The sequence below is a fragment of the Lichenostomus cassidix genome, chromosome 6 (genome assembly GCF_008360975.1).
Source record: "Lichenostomus cassidix isolate B80296 chromosome 6, HeHo_3.0, whole genome shotgun sequence".
In the NCBI taxonomy this organism is placed as follows: Eukaryota; Metazoa; Chordata; class Aves; order Passeriformes; family Meliphagidae; genus Lichenostomus; species Lichenostomus cassidix.
Window position 1 is genome coordinate 24,243,118 of NC_139487.1, and position 26,395 is coordinate 24,269,512.

Sequence of the window (26,395 nt, forward strand, 5' to 3'; positions counted from 1 at the left end):
AGAACTTGTCAATGTTCATTCCAGAGTAGAGCAATTGGAAAGCCACAAAATACTTTTAAGCAACTCTGCCCTCGCTTTTCTCACACTGAAGTCGTTAGCAAAGTGGGCAGTTGCCCAGTGTATTTTACTGTCCTCAGAAAAATATTAGTGCATCAGCAAAAGAAATGTGCACCAAAAATGTGAAAATGGACAACTGTGGTTGGGTAGTGCTTTGGGAAGTAGCTTTAATGCTCATCAGGGGACCCCTGGGACCTGAAAGTTGATTTATACAATGGACCTTTTATTCTGTAGCCTGAAACTATTCAAAAAATTTCCTAGGTATCTGGCTTGGTTATTGTGTGCATTTTGTGTTATACACGTAGTGGTAGAGTCTAGAATCAACGTGGATTCATGTTAAAACAAAGTGAGTTTTTGAATATAAAGATCTGCGCACATAATATTTTGTTATGGATATTTAATTATGTTATAGAGATCATGCTGTATTTCTTTCTCAATTTTTGTAATTGCACCTGCAAGATGAAATTTTGATCTGAAATTTCCTAAACCAGCTCTTTTTAATCCCGTGGAGCATGAGAATCCCAGGAGTTTAGTCCAGCAGGTTGTTTTTTCCATTTTTTTTTCTTTTTGTCACGCTGAATTCACAAGTTCTGTGGACATTTAGCTTCAGCCTTGAGTTCTGAATTTGTTGGCAGAGGAGATTTATGAAAGGAAGAGTCCACCCTACTGCGAGCATGTTATTGATAGCTGTAGCATAGAAAGAAATCTGTAAGTTGTAAAGGTTTGTATGTTGTCATCTCCTTTTGGCATGAAATGTAACATTTGTCATTAATGATAAAATGGGAATAGATAAGAGTATGCCATAAACTTAAGCTTTATTAAATTTTTACAGTAAAAAGCATCAAGCCAGGCAGCTTTTTATTCCTGATGCAGGGAAACTCTGATCCATGAGAAGCATTCATGGAAAAGTCAATGTATTTGAGTCACGTACCATGATTTTAAAACCCAGCTTGGTTTGTAGATGACAATGTTTGTAGTGTGTGGGGGGTGTTTAAGGCACAGGTAAAGAAAAGCACTTTCTTAGCAGAGTGACCCAACCTGCAGTTTTTAATTTACATTTCTGTGGTATTCAGTTGAAATCTGAACTTGTGTTTTCATTATATGTTACAGTCTTCTAGTCTGTGAATATTGCTGGCTTGATCAGGAAAGAGGGGAAGCAGAGGAAATGAGGTTTTTTTACTGACACTTAAATTTAAAACATGAGCTCTTGATGAAATAGTGCAACAAGCATCTTTGCAGAGGAGTTGAAAAACCAAAATGCCTTGATAAAATGTGCATGGAGATACTGTGCTGGAACAAGACCTGATTACTTCTTTGTGACGGGAGATGCCACTGGAGGTGTTTTCAGCTCATAAACAGAGCAGAAAGCATCAGTTTCACCATCTGAGAAAAATGTAAATGTATAAACTTTGTATTTCAGTATTCCTTTTGGGTCGGGCTGCCCAGGAGCTAATCGCTGAAGGATGACAGCACTTCCTTTGACTCTGGGTCTGTCACTTACAGTTTGTTTATACATCAAAAACGTGTGATCAGAATGACTACTCTGGTCGTCTGAGTTCAGAATAAATGTCAGCATCAAGGACTATCTGTGGGCATCAGTGCAAGCCAGGACTCAGTGCAGACCTTGATGTAGAAGAAACAGCTAATAATTAAAGACAGTAAGTGATCAGAAGTTATCCAACAGAGAAACTGCAGCATAACATCATTAGTAAATTCTTTATTGAAAGTGACTGTGAGATACAAAGAGTTGCTTCTCTTCTGTTGGTAGTGGAGGGTACAAACATGGGGCAGAGTTTTAGCTGTTACAGTAAAGATGTTTGTAAAGTAAAAAAGGCATTGAAATAGTTATGAAATACATTGAGCGAATTGAGTCTTTATTAATCAGAAGAGGATTGTTTTGTGCATGTGCTAGCTTGGCAGTCTGTGGTGGTTTGGCATGCCCTCTAGCAAGGGACTGGAACCCAGAAGTTCACTTTAAAGCTGTTGTAAAATCCTGTAAAGGCCCTTGCTATTCCAGATTTTACTGCTGCTTTTCCTATTCTTTCTTTTAGACTCCTTTGGCTCACTCCTGTAGCTTGTCCAGGATACAGTGTTGTTCGTGACTGTCTCAAAGGCAGTCGAGGAGAGCTGTCTGGAGCAGGCAGCAGTGCCCAGCACATATCGTTAGTGGTCTGTCGGCCTCTTTCCAAGCCTTGTCAATACAATTTCTGCCCTGTTGCTGACAACGTTTATGCTATAAGACAACAGCATAATGAGTAGCTACTGTGTGGTAATGACTGAAAGTCCCCAAAGGACAAGTTCTGTTTTATTAAACAGGGATGTTCACAGTTGGGATAGTGGGGGTTCTTGTCCTTTTCTTTTTTTTTTTTTATGTTGGCAGATGTATTATAGATTTTTATGAAACTATTTTAGAAGCAGGTTTGCCTTGTAAGAGCACTTAAGAAAATGAATTCTCTGCCAGGGTGTCTTAAAGAATTAGAGATTCAAGTGCAGGAGTGTCTTGCAAGTATTTTAGTTCTTATATGTGTATGTATTAGAATGAGATAATAAAAATTAAAAAACAACAATAGGAAACAATAGAATAAGAACTCATGTTATGCATTTCATTTCATAGTTTACCTAAAATACAGTAATCTAAATCTAAAATATAGCAATTAAACCAAAATGCTCTGTTAATTCAAGACAAAACTTTAAATAAATCAATATACAAATAAGCTCACAGTTGCAGTGAGATTTCACTTCCTGGATTGAAAAACTGAACTGCAGGCTCATAGCTCCCTTGAGTGTTTGGAAAGAGAATAGCAGCTCTTAATAACTAAGCACTTTGCTGTGAGAGGTGGACGTTCATGTCATTACTATTTTTCTGGCAACTTTTCAACCACCAGCAGCAAAAGTTTTCATTGATTGCCTCCTGCTGTAAGGCAGTAATTATACTGCTCTGTCTCTCTCTTTCGTGAATTGCAGGAATTGGAAAAAATAAGGGAAGCTAGAGACATTAGGTACGGATAAAACAAGATTTAGGCTGAGCTATTTCCTCTGTTACTACATGAGGTCGAGCAGGCTAATTTTTACACATCTGCACTAAATATAGAAAATAGGTTTTCCAGTGCAACAGTGGAGAATCCAAAGTAAAAATTCAATCCAGGTGCTGTTAAGTCATCCGCTCCCTAGAAAATGAGAAGGTATTGCATGCAACTTTTCTCTGAAAATGAGACTCCTCTTGCCACGACCCAGGTACAGGGTCACTGGTGTTGATCAAGAGGAATTAGACATTGTGCAATTATCCCAAATTGGTACTGTTACTGCTGGGGGAAGGTTCTGTTAATTGTTACAGTTCAGTGATGCTGAGGGGGAAAAGAAACTATTTGTGACAAATATTGGTACTTATTTCACCTGAGTGTGTTTTCTCTCTGAAGATGGCTTAGGCAGAGGAAATGGATGGAGGTGTTTGTGAACTGCAGTGAGCTGTCAGAAAGTGATCCCACATGTCTGACTTCATCTATTTATAATTGACAGGAAGACTTGTGTTCATTTTGATGATGCAGAATCAAGTGCAGCTGGAGGAAAAGAAATGGGGAAATTTGAGCTTAAGTAGTAATGGAATGCAGGAGTTTGTGCAAATATAAATCTTTGTCATAAATCAGCAGTTAATTGGTTTTTATTCATTTTCATGACTTGGGATTGTGAAAATGTAGTACTCTATATTTATTAAAGAATCGACACAGTGAACAAGATCAGTATCTTAATGTAGGAAATATATTGTGATGCTGATATCCTTTTAACTGAGATAATTAATTTAAACTTATTTGTCTTTGCCTTTAAGGATCCTTTCATCTTATCAAGTATGCTGAACAATTTCTGCAGATAAGTGTCCTGTGATTTATTTTTATGTTTTTGTGAAACAAATATATTTGGTTGTCAGTACTTTGTTCTTTAAATTGCTGCCATAATGTTTACCTTCTGTATGAGCCCAGCACTATTAGAGTAAATATATGTGAAAGCTAATTAAAGTATAACGAGGATTTAGAGCACTTGTATGTCACTACATTATTAATTGAGGATTTTATGGTTCTGATACAAATAGTGTGTCAGTTTTGGCACTGACACACGTAAGACACAAGTCACTGGTCTTCTCTAGCTTCTCATTATCACAATCTTTATGTACACATAATACATGAACACATTCTAGAAGGCACATAGAGTTCATACACAAAGTAAATAAATTTAATTAAATATTTATTAATATAATTTGTGCTGCAATACAGTAGAGAGCTTCCTTGTCTTACATTTCAGCTCTATACTACTACAGAGCAAAATTACATCCAGGTATTCTCAGAGGATAACTTATCAAACTTCTTTAAAGTAGAAGTATTTAATCACACAAATAAGGAAAAGTGGCAGAATCAGGATCTGAAGAATTTTCAGAAACCACTGCAATCATTCACAGAAGCTTTCCATGCATATTAATTTCTACAAGGGATAGTTTTAAGTTCTACTAACACTGGTATTTTGAAGCATCAAAAACTTGTCTTTTTGCTAAAGTGATAAAAAACCCCAAAACAAACAACAAATCATAAGAATGCAAGTGCAAGGAAGCTTCTAGCCTTTGTGGCACTTAAAATTCAAGAACAGTTTTCTCAACCTTACCTAGAGGTACAGGCTCTGGAAGGAGAGAGTGCAGGCAGAGGTTTGACCTCGATCTGAACTCACAAGAGAAGCTTCAGTAGAGGTGCTGTCCTGGTCTCTGGTAGATCCTGAGCTGCACAGATTTTCCAGTCTTGAATTGAGACAAAAATGAAAATCTTGGCAGTTCTCACAAATCAATTTTTTTTTTAATATAAAATTGGGGTCTGTTTTTGATCAGGGCATTAAAAAAATTCATTATTCATATACCCGAAAATCTTTCTCATTTTGCTGGCTAGTGGAATATTTAATATTCTATCTAATTACATATTTTATCTAATTATGTGTTACATAACACTGTCTTTTTATATATATAAATATAATATACTATATCATACATACTATTTCTTTCAACTAAATTTCAATATTTTCAGTCTGAAATTCACCATTGTTTTCAATCTGAGCATGGGAATCTGGTAAAGAAAATCGCAAGAGAGGCAATTAACCTAAAGCAGACCAGTTTAACAGGTCTGGAGTATATTCTAGTTAAGTACTGTTTCTGCTTACCATCACTTCATAAGGACCCATTCTCCCTGGAGGTATCATGTTCTGTGAAACACATGTATTTCACTGATTCTGCTGTTACTGGAATTTATTTTGTTGTTCTCTAACAATTGTGTTATATGTAAATCTACACAACAGGTGAAATTTAGCAATTATTCAGCTCCCTAAGTTTGAGTGTATGTAAGAAAATTCTGGTACAAATCTCTACAGTGATCTTTGCCCAGTCTACTCTAATCTAGGCTCCAGAGGGGAAGCTTTGTGAAAAAAAGGGAAAAAAAGTTCATTTTCACTTTAATACAGTTTCTTATGTTCTTGGGATCGTATCACATCTGTTACAATTTCTGTAGTGATCAGCTTGAAAGTAACACATCTAAAAGTAAATAATGTCATGCTGCTGAGCTGTGTTAATGGCTTGCTAGTCAATTAGGAGAATGTCACTTGTTCTCTTTGCCCCTGCTCTAGTGACTCTCAAACCCATCAGGAGTTACAGCCAGGCAGGAATGCTGCAGCCTCAACTCAACGAGCTGGTGGCAGAAGTTGATTGGAGTTCTCTGTATAAAGCCAGGAGAAGTTTTCATGGCTTGCACTTGTGCAAGAAGCAGCCTGCCCTGGTGGTGGTTGGGAGGCTGCTCACCCTGGTGCCTGGCTGGGCCAGCATTTAAGGCAGCTCAGTGGCCCCAGGGTCCCTGTGCCACCACTGCTGTGTCCCCAGCTGGCACAAGCTGGCTTGTGCCTGAGCACCTGCTCAGCTGATGGTTGAATCCAAAGTGGTGTTTCTAGCTCTGCCGTTTCATACTACTTTTCTTTTAAGTGACGGGTTTTTTCCTAAATTATAGACATTTTGGTTTATGAGGACAACTTTATTTCTCAATTGTGTAGAGACTAGAAGGGAATTAAGTGGGCAAGTCCTTTAATTTAAAATACAAAAGTATATTACTGGCCTTGTTCTCTGATGAATCGAACATTAGGTAGATTAATACTAGTAATGGAACATAATGGCTGCTTGTCAGAAGTAAAGATAATTATTTCAGGAACACAAAACTAACCTTGACAGATAATTGCCTGTTGAAATCTGATGCTATGCAACAAGTGGAGGATTATTAACAACAGACTCCCATGTTCATCTGTTACGTCATTAAGTCCTGTATGTTACAATGACAGGGCTATCATTGCATTAAAAGCATCTCCCTTTTCTTGGAGATGCATGTCAATTCTGGATTAAGGATTTTGATTGCACAGGGCTGTTCTGTTGTAAATAAATTGTTGTGTCGTCCTCCAAAATGCTGAGAAGCTCTGAGTAAATTTTGTTGGGTGTGTACTGTACACATAGGTGTACAGTACTTGCTGAATGCAAAACAATTATTGTTTCCATTTTGCTGATTTTTTTTCCCTTATGTCTTTTTAAAAACGCACACTGGTCCTAGTGTTTTTAAATGCATGTTCATCCAGCAGGCACCTTGAGATCTGTGAAGAGTTTCATTTACTGGACAAAAGTGTAACTTACAAACTAGTGAAAAGAAGTTGGAAGGTAACAGACACTCAGGCTCAAGAGACAATTTTCAATTACATGAGTAATGAAACACAGAATAGCTTTAGAGAGTAATGTATTTCAGCCATTTGTAGTTTTTAAATCACAGTGAGCCTTTTGTTCAAATACATGGTGAGACTTAAACCAAGCAGTGGTCATTTAATTATGACTAAGACTTTGAATTTTGACTATGACCTAAATAAGACTTCTGCTGCTTAGCTTGAGGCGAATGGTTTGGCCAGGTGCAGAGCCCTGAATCTGAACAGTGAATTGCATTCCCTGTGTGTGTGGGTTTGGCTCTTAGGTTCTGGATCCTGGGTTCAAGAGGGAAGGAGCTGCTGCATTTTACTCACCAGGAGCTCATTGGCTGCTACAACTTGGCACCAGCTTCTCTTCCAGAGAGGATGTTGGGGATAGGTCTTTTGTCTTGTGGACCAGGTTAACAGGGTACTCCTGACCAGTGACCCCACTGGGTGCTGGTTGTCCTCTCTTATCTCCATCTCTAATGTTCTTTGAGACTCTGCAGGTGATCCACCCAGACCTGAGATGGTTTTCCAATTATCTAAACATGTCCTTTCCCAGAGCAAATCTTGTGACTTGGATAATTCACTTCAAAACAGTTTGTTTGAAGTCTATATTTGTACCTTGAAAGATGGTTACAGACATTGTTTGGGAGAATGTCTTACAGTGAAGCCTTCCTCTATATCTAAAAAAAAAAAATTCCTGCTGCTTCATTTTGTGGCTAAAAAGTTTAACTGTGTTTCCTGTCATCGAGGTTGATATTAAGAATATAATGTTGCTACAGTCAGTTTAACCATTTTCATCAAGAGCCATCCCTGAATGCTACTCAAGACAATAGTGGCAAGCATAAAAAGCCCTAAAAACATGTTAAGTTTTTTACAGCAAATTGTGTACAGAAAAAAAAATCAATTTGTATCAAGAAAGGCATTATTTACCTAATCACTGATGACTGAAAAAAGCCACATGAAAAATTGCCTTATTTCAAAAGGCAATCATGAAGGCTTCAAAGTACATATAATCTCATTTCTCTACTCTCATTTTACCTGCTTTCTCTCCCTGAACTGGAAAACTGCTGTCATAACTGTATCTATTTCCTGTAGGAGCTATTAGTTAGTAGCATTACATCCGCTTAAACGTGATCACTTTTCTCTTCTGTGTGTTACTGATATGCTATTATCCCATAATATTGCTCATCCATCAGATGTTGCCATGCTTCTTCTGCTGATTGTAGTATGGGGAGCTGAAGCATCCTCTATAAAAAGGATCCCAGAGATCTCAGAATATTTCAATGATTCTGTGATGTTACAGAGCACAACCTTCTTGTGATGTATTTCAAGCTTGTAGCGTGAAATTTTTCTCTGCTTTTAATTCCTAAGCAAAAGCGCTTTAACCATCAGTTTTGAATGTAACCATCTCAATTCCTCTTTATTTAAATGGCAGATTCATTAAAAACTCCATCTGGCTTCCATAGGAAGCTTGCACAAGTCCTGGGAAATGGATTATTTTTTTTTTCAGGACACAAGGAACTGTGGCCAGGATTAGAACCTCTTCCTCCTGCAGCATACTTGCCAGATGGCAAGTTTATTGAATCTGGTTTTAACTGACTAGGGCTTAAAGGAATGAACACAGCTCTGAGAAGTTGGTGCTACATTTCTACTTCAAAGGTCTCCTTTAAAATTAGCCCCCAAAGATTTATATGCAGAGTGTGGTTGTGACCTGGGCAGTCTGTTACATCTCTCTCATGTCTTTCAGTGCTTGAAATGGAGTCAGGGTGACACAAACCACTTTATTTCACAACATTGGGTGACTCTTGTTGCATGGCTAAATCAAATTTTATATGTATATATTTTATTTATTTTACAGTGTTGTAAAGTCTCTTTACTTAAAATACTTGTTTTCTAAGTAAAATATGAAAATTTTACATGTTCATTGGTGTCATGTAAAACTATCCTTGGGTATTGTCCTCAACAGAGAAGTCTGCTCTGTACTAAAAACTAACACTTTTGATTGATAGAATTTAGCTTCATCACTTTTAGGTTTGAAACAGTTAGAAAAAGATCACATTTCTACTTAAATCTCTTACAGCGGCTTTTCCTAATTTCTTGAAGTGGCTTTTAAACTTGTGAAATACATTTCTAGTTAATTAGTGTGCAAATGCTGTTTTTATGGAGGAATCCTCCTCTCTTCAAAATACAAAGCATTGTTTTGCATTTCTGTTCTTTACAGAGAAATCAGATTTTTGTATTACAGGATTTTTCCCTTTCTTTGTGACAGTGGAGAAGACTCCTCCTGTGAACTGATGCCAAAGAACTTCAGAGAGTCTGCAGCATCAATATTAACTTTTTCTTCCAAATGCAGAGCAGTTGGGATGCTGACCTCTGCTGAGATGTAGTTGCATGCCAGGTTTCAGGCATTTAAGTGGCCACGTGTGTCATAATTATTTATGTGCTTGATTAAACACTACTATACCTGCCTGCAGTGTGAACCCTGTTTGTAGAGCAAAGTATATAAAAATCAGCACGCTTGTTTGAGATGAGGAAACAATCGCAACTCAAAATTTTCCATATTTCTCTTTTTCTGATTTCACGTGTTCCACACTGATATTGTTTATATATACTCTGTTTTATGTATGTTCCTTCTGCTGGAGGTGGTTTCATGGCTCTGCTGTGGTGCTGGTTCTTGTGCTGCATGATGTGAGCACCCAGGACTGTTCACCCCAGTCTTGGACATAAGGAAATAATAATTACTGCTCTATCCTGTAACTAGTGTTGTGTAAGCCTCATTTGCATGTGTGAGCTGAAAGTAGATTTTTAGCCTTGAGTAGTGAATTTTCAGTGTTGAATTTCTTGTGAGGAAGTTTTTATTGTTTTAAAATCGAGTTTTTATACAAAATATCTCGAGTCTATTGACATGCACTGGGACTGGGCTTGCTATTTGGGTAACACCTTATTCCTCTTGGTGTTGAATCCATTTGTTAGGAGTCCTAGGAGCACATATTCCCCAGGTTTTTCTGCACTTCAAAAAACATGGAGAGACTGAAAGTAATATTTGAAATTTAATACAATTTTTTACAATTCAGGAATCTGACTTACAAAAGAGGAGAGTTGATAGCACCAGAATCAAAAGTAATAATTTTCTTCCAGAGGATGTCAGGAGTTAATGCTTTTCTAAAACTCTCAAAAAGACTCTTGTTGGCTTCTCTTTGAATTAATTCCTTTGGAACAAATTCACCTACCATATTGCTTTACCACTTTATTCATATATTGCAAAGTATATGTAGAAAAAAAATAATGGGCCTCTGAAAACCTGATGGATGTAATTGCATCCAGGGATACAGATGATGTCATGAATCGTTGCAAGGTACAATGGTTTCTGTGGTATTTCTAAATGAAATTAGAGGTCTCTTGTTTACAATTTGTTTGCGGTGCACTCCATTCAGTAGAACAGCGTATGGATCCAATAGTAATACAAAATAAATATGTGCTATAGCCTGATGCTATTGTGAAGATGTTTTGGCATTATATGCCTAATTTTACTGCTGCATTACCATAATTTCCAGTTGTCTCTGGCTTGACTTAAGCTGAGAGAGCTTTGTATCAGTAACATATGGAAGTTGTTATTGTTTACATTTGTTCAGCAGATGTGTGAGCTTTTTATGGGCCTGACTCCTTATCAAACTGGATTAAATGATGCAAAATTCTGCAGTTTTCAACTATTCTTTTGGGTGGGAATGAGTACTGACTGTCAGTGCATGTAAAATGCAAGAGTGACAGTTCCTGTATTTCAGTCTGAGTGCAGTCAGCATCGCTTTGTCCCCTCCTTGCTCATCAAGCATTCCACTGTGATCACATTTGCAAGAGGTGACATTGGAAGGGAAGCTCTGGATACAGGTAGAGAGGCCATTGCAGCTGGTAAGGTGAGATCAGCTGAAGAAGCAGGCACCAAGGGGCAGTTGAGCCCTACTAAATATAAATGTCTGCAGTGCCAGGATGGGAGATGATCAGGTCAGTCCCAGTCACTGTACTAAAAAGAAATGTATGTTTCTTCTCAGTCACTTCTCAGCTTTTCCATCTGTCGTATTTCAAATATTTCAAAGACTTTCATACCAGTTTTTTTTAAACAACTCCCATTTTCTGTATGAAAAGTATCATGGAGCCCAAAAAGACTCCTCTATAAGAGGGGTTTTATATAATCTGAGGAGAAGTGTGTGAGCCATTGATGAATTTTTGTGTTTTCTTTCTACAGAGAGCATGCTTTAAAGGCTTTTAAAGTATGTGATTTCATCAAAATTTTTTTTTCCTTCATTGAATGTCATCTGTGAGATAGTGGAATTACAACTGAGAGCACCATTTACGAACTTAAATAAAATTTGGCAAGCAGAGCGTCCTTAAGTGTTCAGCTTAAAGTGGGCCTTGTCTACAGCAAAGCAATTATGCTTTGAAAAAGCAGATGATTTTGAAACTTGAACATGAGCTGTAGGCCATGTTTTTGGTGAATGTGTCCTTGGCTTCAGTGCAGTAAAACTGTATTTATTTACACCAGATGAGGATCTGCCTTTTTCCACATCTTTTTTAATGCTTCTTTACTTCTTAGAGAATGAAGCCTTTGGTACTTTGGAAACACATCTATTAAGAAAACCCCAGTGCAAAAATAATCTAACTGAGCCTACCTCTTCTCTCTTGTGCCTTCCTTTACAGCGGCCTTGGGTCTCTACTTCCCCAGGAAAGAGTACTTGGAGAATGTCTACATTGACGAGCCAGCGGGAATGCCGCTCCTGCGCATCCATGCCTTGAAGGATTCACATGAGGAAGTGGCCCACTTTCATCTGTGCCAGAATCTCATCATTTCCCGAGCAAGATCACATGAAAATAACTGGTTTCAAATCAGAGAAAAAACAGGACTTCTCTACCTCAGCAAAAGCCTGGATGGAGAAGACTTTAATATGCTGTGTAAGTATGAGAAGACCAGCTTTTCTTGTTGAGGCATCTGTTATTAAAGGAAAATACATTCAGATGATGAGATTTCTCTATCTGAGGATGACCATCAAATTTGGGAAAAACACATCTGCCCTTTTAAAATGAGGAACCAGACCGAATGAAACTCACACCAGTATGCCAAAGCAGATGCTGATCTGGGACAGATCCTGTTGCTCACACTGTGAACTCCAGTAGGGTGGGAAAGCTGCATTACTGGAAATATTTTTTCTGCATTTCACAGCTATATAGGTCCCAGCATTACACTGAGATTTGCAGTTTGTTCATCTACTCATGCAAGTGAGACCAATTGCATTGTGTTAACAGTGGGTGCTTAGTGTCCAGACCAATGCTGTGAGAGTGGTTCAAACTCTTACATAAGTGGTCCTTGAATTCTGGTAACCTGGATTCACTAAGTATGTTTACATGTAACACCAAATAGTTCTTAGAAGAAATGGTTAATTGTAGCTCTCTCCCTCTCTTGAGATTTGGCTTTGTTAGAGAAGCTTACTGTTGAACTACAAAAATTAATTAGCACAGGTTTTTTTCTTTTCTTTTATGCTCTAGCAGTAAATTGGTTTTGGTGATTTTGGTCTATGAGGAAATTAGGTATCATTAGATGGTGGAGGAGGAGATGGGTGAGGAGTTAATGGCGTACCACTGTGATCAGTTGTAGAAATTTTACTGTTGGAGAGCGTCTGTAGTAACTGTCTTCAGTTTGTAAGAACCGTACATCAAAACTACCTTCAGACTTAGGTGCCTTGATGTTGAAATTTTCAACTTCAGACACTTAAAGCTTTATTTTTTAAGTGCTGAGTGTTTGATATGTCATCCATTTTTGGTACTTAGTGTTCATTTATATCAAATATTTGTGCTGAACAAAGGAGGAATGAATAGCTACTCAAAACTCGAGAGCCTTGTTTTGTTCACACAGATCAAAGTGACCTAGAACATCTTTGCAAGTGAATTAGATCTGTCACGGAGATATTACTATGCTGTGTGTACTCAAACCAAGGGAATCAAAATAAGGCTTGAGGATGTATTAGTAGATGCCACAGGTTGATTTTAACTTCCATTTTATCTTTTGTCCACCTCTTTATATTTCAAAACTATGGTGCAAACTGTTCTCTGAACCTAAACAATTTGGTCCATATCCTAATTTGGAATAAACTATTGGAGTTCTGTGGCTGAAATGATAGTAGGCTTGGGTTTGTCCTGGGTATCTGTTGCCATCTTGTGCATTATTTTTCCCATTTCCACCCCCCTCTGCTCTAGTCCCTTCAAAAAGCAGTCGTGTCAAAGAGCTGATTACTGTTAGTGACTTGTTTTATGCCAGTGTCTTACAGACAGAGTGCTGATATTGCTTTTGAGATTCTATAATGCAAAATTGGTGCCAAGCCCTATAGTTTTTCGTTTATTTGGATCATTAAGGTTTAAGGTCTTGTCACTGGCATATAGTGTATTGAAGAATTGTTTTGCCATATAATAGGATTAAATGATCATTTATGGAATAATGGACTAGGGTAGAAAATGAGGAAAAGAAGTGTTGGCTTGTCTTCTGGAAAATATTTCTTATGGTGATTTCTTCCCCCTGAAGCTGTAGGAAACTGGATGCCATTATCCAAGGTGATGCTGTATGTCTTCCTTTCATCCCACCCTTTCCAAGAGAAGGAATGTGACTCTGCTACACGCATCACAGTTTTCCTCTCTTTGATCAATGCTACTGCACCAGCTTGCGATTCCCTGACAGCAAGGCAGCTTTGCTTCACAGAAATGGATCTCTCCTTTCACATCAAGGAGAATAAACCACCTGGCATATTTCATCAGCTCCAGTTACCCTCAGTTCATCATCTGTGTCAGAATCTCAGCATTTCCTACAAATTGCTAGCAGGTAAAACTGGATCTGAGCTGCTCACATACTAGCAATAGATGCAAACAGCTGCACTGTTTAAGATTTTTTTTGTAGTGGATCCTCAAGATTTGATTCTATAAAGGAAGTTCCATTGCAAACCTAAACTGAGCCTGAAGATTTTGCCTTAGAGACTTACAGAGGAAATGGGAAGGAGGACTGTCTCCTTCCCTAAATAAAAGATCCTTTTTAGAATGTTGTATCTGCTAAAAGTAGACTGGTAATATCTTGAGCTTTAAATTGGGCTGCTTCAAAACTGTAGAATCTTCCCACCTATTCCACATTTTCTCCCTACCCTAATATAACCACACAAGTTCCTTTTGCTTCACTTCTGAGTCTGTCTTTTATTGTGCAGTCATGATGTCCAAATGGATTTACCAGACTGCAAATGAGTATTAAAGCATCAGAGCCCTATGCTGGGAAGTGATTGTCCCTGTGTATGTTGTGGCTGTCTTCCAGCTGAAGGTGTTCCCTTTCGCTACAACGAGAACACCAGCACCGTGCGGGTGACACAGCGCCTGGATCGGGAGGAGAGAGAGAGATACGAGCTCATTGCCAAGTGCACCGTCAGAGAGGGGTTCAGGGAAATGCAGGTTGAGGTGCCCTTCCTGGTGAATGTGTTAGATGAAGATGACTCTCCTCCCTTCCTTCCCAATGGCACTGACACTGCAGATGCTGTTGTGGAGTTCAACAGGAAAGAGGTAATGTTCTTTCTCTAGTCCCTGCAGTTTGAGCACAGCAGTGGGAGGCATGATTCCTGGGAAGCATCATGTTCTGTCTGAGTGATGGATCTTGGTAATGAGCCCATCACCACACCATGTTCTACAGACCTGTGATTTTAAAATGCTGTTAGTAGGATTCCTCTCCCCCAAGTTATGTCTTATTCAAATCCCAAAGAAAAAAGAGTTTGGGTTAGTAATTAAACAGTGTGAAGAAACTGGAGCAGTTTCCAAGGTCAGCATGGCCAGTTCCGAGTCTGTGGTCAGGATCACTGGATCCCTCCATACTGAGTTCTGCTTTGTTTCGTTACAAGGTTGCTTCCTCGAGGTGATTAAAATGGAGTCTTGTCAGAGCAGGTGTATGTGTGTACCTGTCCCATACAAGAAAATCTATTTCAGATATCAGAACTATGTCCAGAACATTTATTGGGATGCTGTAGAGGTAGTGGCTGACTTCTACAGACAAATGTTGCACCTGAGAAGCTTCCAGGGCCAGGCTGTTAGTGGAAGGCTCCAGGAACTTGTTTTAATGGGGTCATCCCACGTTTCCCTTACCATGCCAAGCTGCTCTTTCAAGAGGTCTGCATCCCTGGGTGTCTTTGGTGCCTCTGCCCACATACACCTCTTGCTTCAGTAGAGAAGTACACAGGTGGGCTCTTTGGCTCCTCCATGGGAGAAATAAGCCTTTTTAAGTCAATGGTATAGAGAAGACATTTCTCTTGGGGCATAAATGTTGTGTTTTTCATCAGAGAACTTCTGTTTCCAAACACCAAGATCTCTTTTGGTAGCCAACTTTCTCTTCAAAGTACGTTTTGATGATACTTGTGTCTGGAAGGGAAAAGACTGATTTTGGGAGTCTGCTGCCATCTCCTGACTAGAATAAGTCTTGACAAGACACCTATGAATACATTTGCCTGGGTTTCAGTGAAAGTTGTAAGATCTTGTTTGACCAATATTTCAGTCTCTGAAACAGATATAGAAGAAGAAAGCTTCAGGTCCTTCAGCAATGCCATTTATTGTTTCCTTCCAGGGCTCTGTTCTTGCCACGCTGACCGTGTACGATGCAGACACCACACCTATTTATCCCCTTGAAAGCAGCAGAAAGAAATACACAGGAACCATTATCACTGACGATCCCTGGATAAGTGAAACATTTCTTGTAGAACACATCTTTGATGAAATCCACTTCAGCCCAAATGGCAGCCAAGTGAGGGGGACTCGACATGAGTACAGTAAGGATTCTTTCTTCAAATAAAGGAGAAGTTGCTTGTTAGTAATTGACCAATAAGCTCTTGAACTTTTCTGAGCATTTTGTAACAATTGAGCCAAAGAAAGCTGAGAAGTTGCAAGTCAAGAAAACACTGAGTCTTAAATACATACTGAAAAAATGGAGCTTGTGCCTCTGTGGGATAGGCAGTGTATGGAATTATGTTGTGTAAACTGATAAGGAAAAGGTTTAGATTGCAAGATTCTCAGCATGGTAGGTAGAAGGGAAAAGGCTTCCCAAACATCTTGAATGGCAGAGAACGTAACTACCTAAGAATGTATTTCATGTTTAACTCACCTTCTGTTTCCTGTTAGGAAACTTGGACATGTATATGTAAATTTGGTATGTCTATTTTTGTTTGGCTTGCAGCATTAAAATACACATTTACAGATAATGTGGATTGGTAACAGACTAATCTTTTCCTTCACAGAACTAGTACTGAATAAAAGCATTTCAGTAACAGAACATCGCTCCTTCCAGCTGGATGTTTTGGTGAACGACACAGAATTCCATGGCCCAGAAAGATCGGTGATGCTTCATTTCAATGTCTCCATCCTCCCTGTCAGCATTCAGTTTTCAAACATAACTTACCAGTTCACAGTGAACAGAAATGCTGAACGCTTTGCACAAGTAAGAACCATGTTAATTATACATCCACTTTCTGATGGAGCTAAATAGCTGGATCATTTGGGTGAGATGCATTAAAGTGCTCATTGGTTCTGACTGTTTTAAGCAGAATTAGTGAAAAATGGACTATCAGTATGAGTGGTGCTGGAGGTAGGAGGTAGCAGGTAGGCACGGCACTACCTCTCCCACCATGAAATCACAGAGGAGGGGCCACCCATGGAAGTGCTAATGGAGAGAAAGGACATGTTGTGGACAGGAGGACTTGCAGTCATAAGTGGCTTAGGCATGAAAAACTGGAACAATGTCAAGGGCAAAAAAAAAAAGAAATTTGTCCAGCTATTGGAGTCTCAGTATATTAATGGCTTTTCTTTAGGTAATGGCTAGTTAGTAATTAATGTGTTTCCTAATTTAACCCTCGTTTTAGCTTAATCACCACCATTGCCATTAATAATGCTTTCCAGAGACACTTTCTAACAGGTTGACATTAATCAGGTGAAAATTACAATGTAATTCCTAAGGAACATGTACATTAATTAATAAGGAACTAACTCAATATAATTAATGTTATCAAAGTGAATCTTAAAAACATCAGTGATGAGCTTTTTTGGGAGAGCTGCTGGAAAGCATGCCTTGTAACTATTGTAGCAGGGAAGAGGACTGAGACTAAAATATGGTCATCCCAATTGCAGAGAAAACCAATTCATTAGAAGACTTCTAAGGAAGGATTAAGGTTTATTAATCTTTAAGCCTCTGGCTAATTATAAAAAGAAAGAAAAAGGGAAGTTATATATATTGCATTTTCTTATATTTAATCTGATTAAATGCACTGTAGCTTGTTAGCTCTTCATAGTACAGAACAGACTGTACATGACCAATAAAAATTCTCCTGCTCTGACAAGGGACGTTTTGTCCATAGTCTTCAGTGAATATCCTAAATAAGAGAAAGGTACCAAGTGTGCTCATGTAGCAGCCTCACTACAAAAAAAGCTACTCCTTTGTGACATTTTGTGATGCCTTGTGGCTGCAACTTTTCAATTTGCAGTCTGTTAGAAACTTCAGAGGATACTCTGTTCTTTCTGTGGAGATCAAATTATTTTTTTATGTCAGGTTTGAGGTTTTTGTAGCGCCGGACTCTGAAAGCTTTACCCTTGCTTGTTGCCTGGGGATAGGGTGAAACCTGTGGGTTTTCCCCTGAAAGAAATAATAACACAGGTATGTGAGGTACTCACAGTTTAACTCTTAGCATCTAGAAATGTGCCTCAGCTCTATCTGTGTCACAACATAACTGTAATTGTAGCAAGCCTGAACACCTAGCTATTAGGTATGTATGAATTTAGATTAACGAATTGGTTGGGCTTTTTACTGTGTGCATGTTTTATATATAGGTGTATGCATACAATATTATTGCGATTGAATGAGTTCTACATTAAGCTTGGACAACCATGTTTATCTATGCATACCCTAGATTGCTTGAACACTTTAGTTTTAAAATCTGGGAGTATTGGATTTTTTAGTGTCAGAGTGCAAAACCAAAAAAAGCTGGCTGACTTTTAAAGCTTCTGGTTTTGAATGTTGTCTTGAGAGTCAGACATCTGAGAAAGAATTTTAGTTATCTTTGGAAACAGTGGCATTTCCCACTAATTGTGCAGTTTCACTGGGTGGCAGTAGTAGCAGGGAAAACTGTTCCTGGCAAGAACTCCAAGTCTCTGGGAAGAGATCTTTTCCTTTGTGCTGCCTAAACACAAGCTCACAAAGAGATTTTGTTCTGATTCTTGAGCAGTGAAGTGCAAAACTCATCCTGGCTCTGGCGATGGTGTTCTCAGTCAGTTAAAGTGTCATCCACTTATTTCTGAAACTGGGTTTGAATTTACAGTGTGCTCAGCTTGGAGCGCAAGTCAGTGTAAGCCGCTTAGTCCCCAGCAGTTCACATTATTAAAGTTGGCTGCATAATTAGCCTTGATGTGCCAGAGTAGTCAGGGAAAGTACTGGGCCAAATCAATATGAAGGCTGAACTGTCTCTTGCCCTAAGGAAAACACAGGAGCGTGAAGAAATTATTAACTGCTGGGCTGATGCCATTTGTCTATTTGAGCAGCTAAATGAATTGAATAACAGAAGCACGGCCTGACGGTGCAGGCTTGCCCAGTGGCATTTAACTTATCAAAGGACTTAAAGCTCTATTGACATTTACTGAGACAAATGATGAATAACATTGGCTGAGATTTTTAGAGAGGTTATATGTCCAAATGTCCCTGGAATTCAGTGAAGAGGAATGTTATCATTATCCAGACTTTATTAAACGTTGGAACTCCAAAGATGGATTTTTCTGTTCCTATTTCTCATAATGGTATTTCTGTGTTAACTGTTCAGAGTCTTGCAAATTTCACCTTTGTAGGTTCCTCCCCTGTAAGTTCATGTTAAACCTGACTGCCCTTTACCCTGATTACTTGATTTTTTACCCTCACGAGAAAGGGGAAGTGGCTGCTTTTACCTTTTTCCCCTGGAGTTGTGCTCTGCTGCACCTGAGAGCTGAGCTGACTCCAGAACTTGTGGAACAGAGCAAAGTTACAAGGCTGGGCTTTCCTTAGTGGAATCAGCCAAAACGAGAAAGTCTTTCTTGCAGAAATTTCTTTAGGTATGCCTTTTTACCTTCTCATATTATACAGAGAAAGCAAAACTGCCCAATGTGCTATTCTAAAGATAATCTGCTCTTCAGGGACCCTGCATTTATGGGGTCTCCTCCATCCCTATTGAAGGAGATTGCTGTGATCAAAACGGTGCCTGGAAACAGCAGTTATGACAGAGTGGGCAGAAAGGGCAGTTTAATGTGGTCTGTGTAAAGGTTGATGCCATGGAATGCCACTGTGCTCTCCTCCTGCCTCAAAGGAGCACCATCCAAGGAGTTGCAAACTGCTGCCAGTTGCAGTGCAGCACCGAGGCTGCAGTGACGTGGTTCTGGAAGGGACATGTCTAGACCTTGTGTCTAGACAGAGTTTGTGAACACTGGAAATCTTGTCTTCCTCTTCTTCTTCCTGCCAGTCCCAGCATGTTGTGGAGAGGAGACAGCCAGAAAGAAATGGCCTTGCTTCTGATGGCTTTAATAGTCTTTCTATGTTATCCTGCCACCTAAAAAACCTGACAGGAATGGTGCCAAATGACCCATCAGTGATGTGAATGGGAATAAGTTAGATGAAGTGGGATCATCCTATAACAAAGTATGCTTCTGGAATTGCAGAGGCTTCCTCTCTGACTTTGAATAGCCCAGGTTCATGGGAAGAGGTCTTAGTACAAAAAAATTATTACTTTTTAACATTCTTTCATAAGAATGCTGAAACCAAGATGTACAGATATGCTTTTACCAGCAGTGGTGTTTTTTGAAAACATTTCTTAACTGCAGCATTTGAAACTAATCCATCACCAAGTTCCCTTCAATAGCGCCCCACCCTTCACATTGTGGTTTTCTCTGCAAAGAAAGCCAATGCCTCTGGGCCTGATTGAAATCCCACTCTTGTAAATGGAAAAGCTAAAGTGAGCTTTGGATCAGTTCCTATAGGAGCTGGACAGGAGATGGGGCTTTACATTCCTGTGCTTCTTAGATGATGTGTTGCAGACTGAGGAGTGTTCTAGCCTAGATACTCTGGCACGCAGAGGTTCAAATATGGCAAACCAACATATTTTCAGTTTTAGATTAAAATGTTTTAAAATTGCAAATGGGAAACAATGAGGTTCTTATTCCTTTTAAGGCTTTCAGAGAGCTCTGCTGGACAGAAACTTTTTGACTGTAATATTATGAAAATTATGTAATAGCAATTTCTATGTTATTTGAAAAGAGTCTCAGCTTTGTTCATGCTGAGCTCTTTGATTTCTCAAAGACCACGAACTTTTTTTTCACTCATCAGCCTGGGACAGAGCAGGGATTGAGCTCAGACTTTCCCAAATCAGAGGGTCTTGTTCCCACTCAACAGTGGTGACCATGAGCAGTAGGCACCAAATACCACTGAGTCTCTGTGTGAAGGCTTTTTGCATTTTCACTGCTAGTCTGAAGACAACAATAATGCTTTACCTCTCATTTTTATTGAGAATAAATCACCTTTAAAGTATTTACATACTGCATTTGTAGGAAAATAACAAATCTGTAAACCCCAAATAAATGCTGAATTTGACAAAGTACAGTGTGCTCCATTTTATTTCAGATATTTTTGAGAAGCACTAAATATTTTTTGTGTACACTTTTGTTCCCATCTGTGATTTCTTTGTTGGTGTTTGAGCCTAGATAGGAAAGATCTGCATTGAAAACTGCATGAAATTCCGTGGTGTGAACATCACCTACAAGTTGCTGTCCCCCAATGGGAGCTGCTATCCTGTCAGCATCCTGCAAGGCCGAGAGGGCAAATATGGGAGCCTCTATGTGAATGATTCCTCTGTGCTGCACAGACCTGAGTGCAAGGAAATACAATACATTGTGCAAGCCACAGACAGGCAGAGCAGGAAACACACCAAAACCCTCCTCACTGTTGTACTGGAAGGGACTCGTAAGTACCCCAGTCAGAATTATTTATCTCTTAACGAGTGTTACTGGTATTGGGTGATGCATTAGCAGTAAAATGTAAAATTATGGCATTGATGTAGTCTGAGCTACAAGATATGGATCACAGAGTTTGGATTTTGAGCTTTGATTCAGACCTTCCTGTAGTAGATATTTGCTTGAAGTACTGATGCACAGAATGGTGGTATATTATATGTAATTCATAATGTTCATGATGACCTTTGATTTAGAAGAATCTTCAGTGTGTGTGTGACCTTTATTTTGTATTTCACATATTCCTGTGGAAAAAGAAAAGGTGTCTATATGTATATGTGTGTGTGTGTGTGTGTATATATATATATATGAAAAAAGAGCTATCTGGCCTAAATATATTTGTCAATGATTTTTCTCCCCCCTACTCTCTACAATTTTTTAAAATAGTTTCCTTAGCGTTCTTACAGCAATCACACTGAATTCAAGTTCTTAAGGGCAGTGTGACAGCCCAGCTTTAAGGGGAAGGAAGTTAGAAATATCCTGTAACTGCCACAGAGGATTTCACTGGAAACATAATCATTACTCTGCAAACTATATTGCATTTTATGCAAAACCTTACAATTCTACTTGATAATCACCTCTGTTACATTCTATCAGATCAGAACTCCTATGCCAAGAGCAAATGGGTTGAAGGAATAGACACAAAAACTTGCAGTGGACTTTTCTTTTTGTACAAGCCTCATACTGTCTGAAAACATCCATTTCTAGCTGGTGCTCCTTGGGCTACTACTGTGTTAGCCCAAGAACTAAGTATTTTCCCTTAATCAAAAGATCTGTATGAAGCTGCAAGTATATGTGGTCTTTATTCTTCTGTTATCAGTATGTTTGCACATACCTATAATTCTAGACAATGTATTATGATAGTGACAGTATGCTATCAAGCAGACATAACCATGCCTTCATGATCTTGCTGTTTATCTTTTGTTTCACAGAAAAGAAACACATGGACTTTTCTTTAACGATTATGTAAGATTGAATTAAAATTGATTATTTAAGTTTACTGATAATTAGATCAGTCAGTTTTCAGTCTCTCACTGCTTTCTTCATCATTCTTTCCTTCTTACCTATCTGTAAAAACAGAGTTTTTCTGATTTGAACAGACCTGCTTGTGTGTTCATTTCCTTTGTCCTGAATTTTTCCCAACAGTTTTAAAAAAAGAGGAGGACTGCCCTGACTCTTGTGCTATAAGTAAGCACCGTGCTGAATGTGAAGAGTGTGGTGGCCTGGGAGTGCTAACTGGAAGATGCCAGTGGAGACAGGGGAGTGGAAAAGGTACATTTATGTTGTGTGAAGTCAAACTCCTGTTTAGTTAAAATTGTGCATTTGACTTCCATAGATATAAACTGATTTATTCTGTCTGGCAAACATGACACGGTAAGCTACACAGAAGGTGGAGCTAAAAGAAGTAATCATAATAGTCATATGAGGCTTGCACTAGGAAGGAAAATGAGGTGAAGGTGGAATTGAATGGTCATTCTTGATCTTGTCCCTGACGATGCTGAACATGATACATAAAACCCCAGAAAACTGATCTTGCAGCAGTGCAACTGGAGCAGGTGCTGAGCAGGTGCACCCAGCAGACAGTGAGCACAAGGCAGTGTCTCTTTTCTGTTGTCTGCAGCACAGATCTGATGGGTGACAGCACTCGACTCTTCCAGAGCAATGGCTGTGTGTCAGTGCTTGATCCCTTCAAACTGCACAAGTGTCATACGTTCTCTACAACCGCTTGTAACTCTCATATACAAATGGCTGAAATTGCGTAGAGAATCTTCAGTTGTGAAAGCTGCTCTTCAGTCTCAAAGTGGTCAGCCAGTTCTTTTTCAAGCAATACTTACTGTAACTGCAAGTGACATGACCAGAGGGCTGTAAAAAGCAGAAAAGATGGCAAAAACCATGTTTCTTCCTGTTGCTCTTATCTGTTGTCTTGCCTGTTACTTTAGCAGGAGTTTATCAGCATAGGTGTTCATTTTAGAAGCTACCATAACTTGTGCTTTGGAGTGTCAGTGTGCACTAAGAAGACGCAATGAACTTTCCTTCCTCGTGGTATTAGTGCAGCTGTTTCTCTCTTAACAGGGATCACCACAAACTATTCCACGTGCACCCCGAGCATCAAGACTTGTCCGGATGGCATCTGTGATGTGGTGGAGGGCAAAGACCCAGCTGTGTGTCCCCAAGACTGCACAAGTAGGGAATGTTTTAGGATGGGCTTTTCTGTGTCACCACTGACCGCTTCTCAAATTTCACTTTCCTGAGCACAGATACTTCTACAAGCTCAGCATCTGTGCATTGTCACGCTTGCATTTGGATCATACAAGCTAGTTAAGGTTATGGGGATTAATCTTGACCTTTTTTGAGGAAGGCAGGTGACACCCATTGGCTAACTGATGGAGGGATAAGGATTTCTCAGTAATTCCCATTCTGCTCCCTGTTCATTCACAGGTGGTGCTTTTCAGTGGAGGTACTTGCTGGAAGAGGTATAGGTTTTAGGGATGTTAATGCCCTACTTCCTAACTTTAGTACAGCGTGATAGGAGTCGTGCCTATTTGAACTCCTGGTTAAATAAATAAGAACCAAATTTCCATTTAAAATAAATGCGTTTAGAAAGGATCATCTGGGGAGATGCACCTGCCCTTTTTTGACTGGTGGCCATCAGAATGATCCAGAACCTTACCTATTTGAAGATTCAGGCAGAGAGTTATATGAACAGAATTTATTCTGGAAGAATTGAAATGCATTTGTGTTGTCTTTTTTACTTCAGCATACATTTCTACACTCCACTCATAGACCTGTGAATACCTGCCATTCACAATCACCCTGAAGACATAAAGGGTAGAAAAAATAGTGCAATTCTCCTGAAGAGTTTCCATCTTCTGTGACATGATAATTTTTAAGTGGATCTTTTTATCCAGCAGTCTAACTCATGGAGACATAGATGTTTATTGAATGCTTCTTCTCACTCTGACATCATATACTCCAAATTTAGATTTTAAAATGGAGTCTTAAAAGAACTAGCATTTTCTTACAGACTGGGACTTAATGTTCCTTTATAAAATTGATTACTAAAGAGGCTTCTTTGTATTTCTTACATGCAAGAATGGATTGTGTATTGTAAATTAGTATTATCACAAAGATAATTATTTCATTAGAGTGCATAAAGACCATCACTAAAGTGGCAGAAATGCTTGAAGGAAAAGCAAGTAGTTTCTCTAATCATCTGAAAGAATTCTTCATTGGTAATAATTGCAATAATTTGTCATTTTAAAAGTGAAAATATTTGTGCCAGGAGCTGCAATGCTAAAACATGTAATGTGCAACATATGCAGCATCAAATGTTTTGCTCAACAGTAGCCTGAAAGAAATACTGTCTTACTATATAATAAGCAGGCGAGCAAGACAAGTTTTCAGGATGTTATGCATGCCCTTTTAACGCCTGAGTTGAATAATTGTGTACATGAGTTGACACAATTCAGAACCTGGGCTGGTGCCCAAAAGCAGTATACTTACAGACAAAACAATGACTGTGCTCTGGGAGCTCAGAGCTGCAGCAGTACCATTTTATCAGCTTTTACCGGCAGGGAACATTTCTTTGGGAATGGCAAGCAATAAATAGAAAGGCCAAGATGTGTTAAGATCAAGGATATTCTTTAAGTACAGACAGTTGTGAAAATACTTATTTTTGTAGTTCATTTGTCATTATGATGGCCATTTCCTTGAGTCCCAAAATTGCTTTCTCACAGTAACTCCGTGAATATTATATTCAAGGGCACTCAGCTGAAAAAGCTGGTGCTGTGGCTTTGCCTATCAAATAGAGGCAACCTAATTGCATTCTGGGCAAGAGACTTTTATGCAGTAAGCAGCTGCTCAAGAACAGGTTTGGTAGGACTGGCTCATTCCCTGCTTCCCTCTTCTTCCAGGTCTTCAAGCACAGGCAGATATAGATAAATACATCTGATTTTCTGTGACAAATGGAAACTTTATTTCATCACCTCTTGATGATGGAGAAAGTTGGCTGGGGAGAGGTGGGGATGATAATGAGGAGTTTTTGGGAGCGCCAGTGCTTTTAAGTGTCATCTCAGAGAGCGGTGACTCAGCGCAATCTCTTCCAAAATTAACCAGCTGAACTGTCTGTAAAATGCTGTTTGTGATTAAGGGCAGTTTAGAGATAAAAAATGTCACTACTAATGGTCATTTTTGTAACATATACAAAAAAAATATTTACTTGGAAATACAAGTTGTTGCTCTGCATGAATAACTCCTACTTGAAATCAAGAGTATGAGTTTCTGCACCTTTTTCCTCATTTTAAGCAATGCATTTTTAGATAATGATAATAATTTTTTAATCACTTACACGTGGCATTTACTTCTGGTGCTTTGACTAGACTGTCCCATAGCATTTTACAGAGGTGGTTGAGTGTTGTTATCTCTGTTTCAGAGTGGAACAAATAGTACCTAGAACAGTAGGCTGATTTTTCCAAGGTAACAGGAAATTGGCATCAGAGCCAGGAACAGACCCCAGTAACTGCTGATGGGGACTGATGTTTAAACAGTGCAAGGTCCCCATATTTCAGGATTTCAAAAATTTCAGAATTTAGTGTCTTCCATCACTCTCAGGGGTCACTGTCATTATCACTGCACTGTGCTTCCTGGTCAAATTTTAGATTCATATTGGGGGTAAACCCATGGAAAACTGAGACTTTTCTCTTGAACTATTTGTAAGAACCTTAACCTGTGTCTGTATTTGATTAGGTGGAAACATTATTGGTGGCCATGGGAAGGGCATTGGAAATCTTGGAATTAAGTCAGGGCATGGGATTTGTTACTGCTTCCCAAGACAGAACTGTTACTGTGAGAAAGATGATATCAAGGGTAAGTCTACCTGCTGTTCTCGTAGTAATCTTTTTCTCTGTTTGGATATACCATGTGTATGTACAGCAGCCTACACTTGGGGCTGTGTTAATAAGCAGTATCTTTGGTTAGAGACTGCTAGTATATAACTAATCAAGAACAGGCACCTTGACGTCTACTGTGGAGCCTGAAAATTTCCAGAATGGGTTATTTATAGCCTTGGCTAAGGTTTCTTTTTTATTTTCTTTTTTAATTCATTACTACATGACAAACAAGTTGGTCATCCTTTGATTTTCAGCAGCATTTGCATTTCAGTGAGACTTACCTGATATTTGCAGAGGCAGCTAGGAGAATTAGAATAATGATTTTTATTACTTTCAAGTAATTCCAGTTTCCTGATAATTTCTGAAAAATCTCAGCTTCAAAATGTCAGACATAACCAGCACTCATGATGTTAGGAGGAGGAATGCATTACTTTTTTCATTGACCTTTGTTTAAACAGAAAAGCCTTGTGCAGCTGTTTGAAACAGATAATATTATTAGGATATTTAAATAAAATTAGTAGGATATTTTAATTTTTTATTATGGCTAATAATAATGATAGCGTGAAATAATTTGCGTCTTTAAAACGGAATTATTTAGAATATCTATAGAGTAAATTTTCAGTAGGCATGAGGAGAAAGGG

General features: G+C 38.8%; 1 protein-coding gene across 5 annotated transcripts in view; it reads left to right on the forward strand.

The window, feature by feature from the left end:
* RET (ret proto-oncogene) overlaps positions 1-26,395 on the forward strand; it is a 184,776-nt gene that overhangs the window by 135,664 nt on the left and 22,717 nt on the right. For all 5 annotated transcript variants that reach the window (XM_085064050.1, XM_085064051.1, XM_085064052.1 and 2 more), the window contains 9 exons: positions 11,491-11,742; positions 13,364-13,657; positions 14,135-14,376; positions 15,425-15,626; positions 16,092-16,291; positions 20,560-20,818; positions 22,012-22,137; positions 22,939-23,049; positions 25,612-25,731. In XM_085064050.1, the coding sequence (XP_084920176.1) occupies positions 11,491-11,742; positions 13,364-13,657; positions 14,135-14,376; positions 15,425-15,626; positions 16,092-16,291; positions 20,560-20,818; positions 22,012-22,137; positions 22,939-23,049; positions 25,612-25,731 (1,806 nt within the window). The remainder of the gene's footprint in view (positions 1-11,490; positions 11,743-13,363; positions 13,658-14,134; positions 14,377-15,424; positions 15,627-16,091; positions 16,292-20,559; positions 20,819-22,011; positions 22,138-22,938; positions 23,050-25,611; positions 25,732-26,395) is intronic.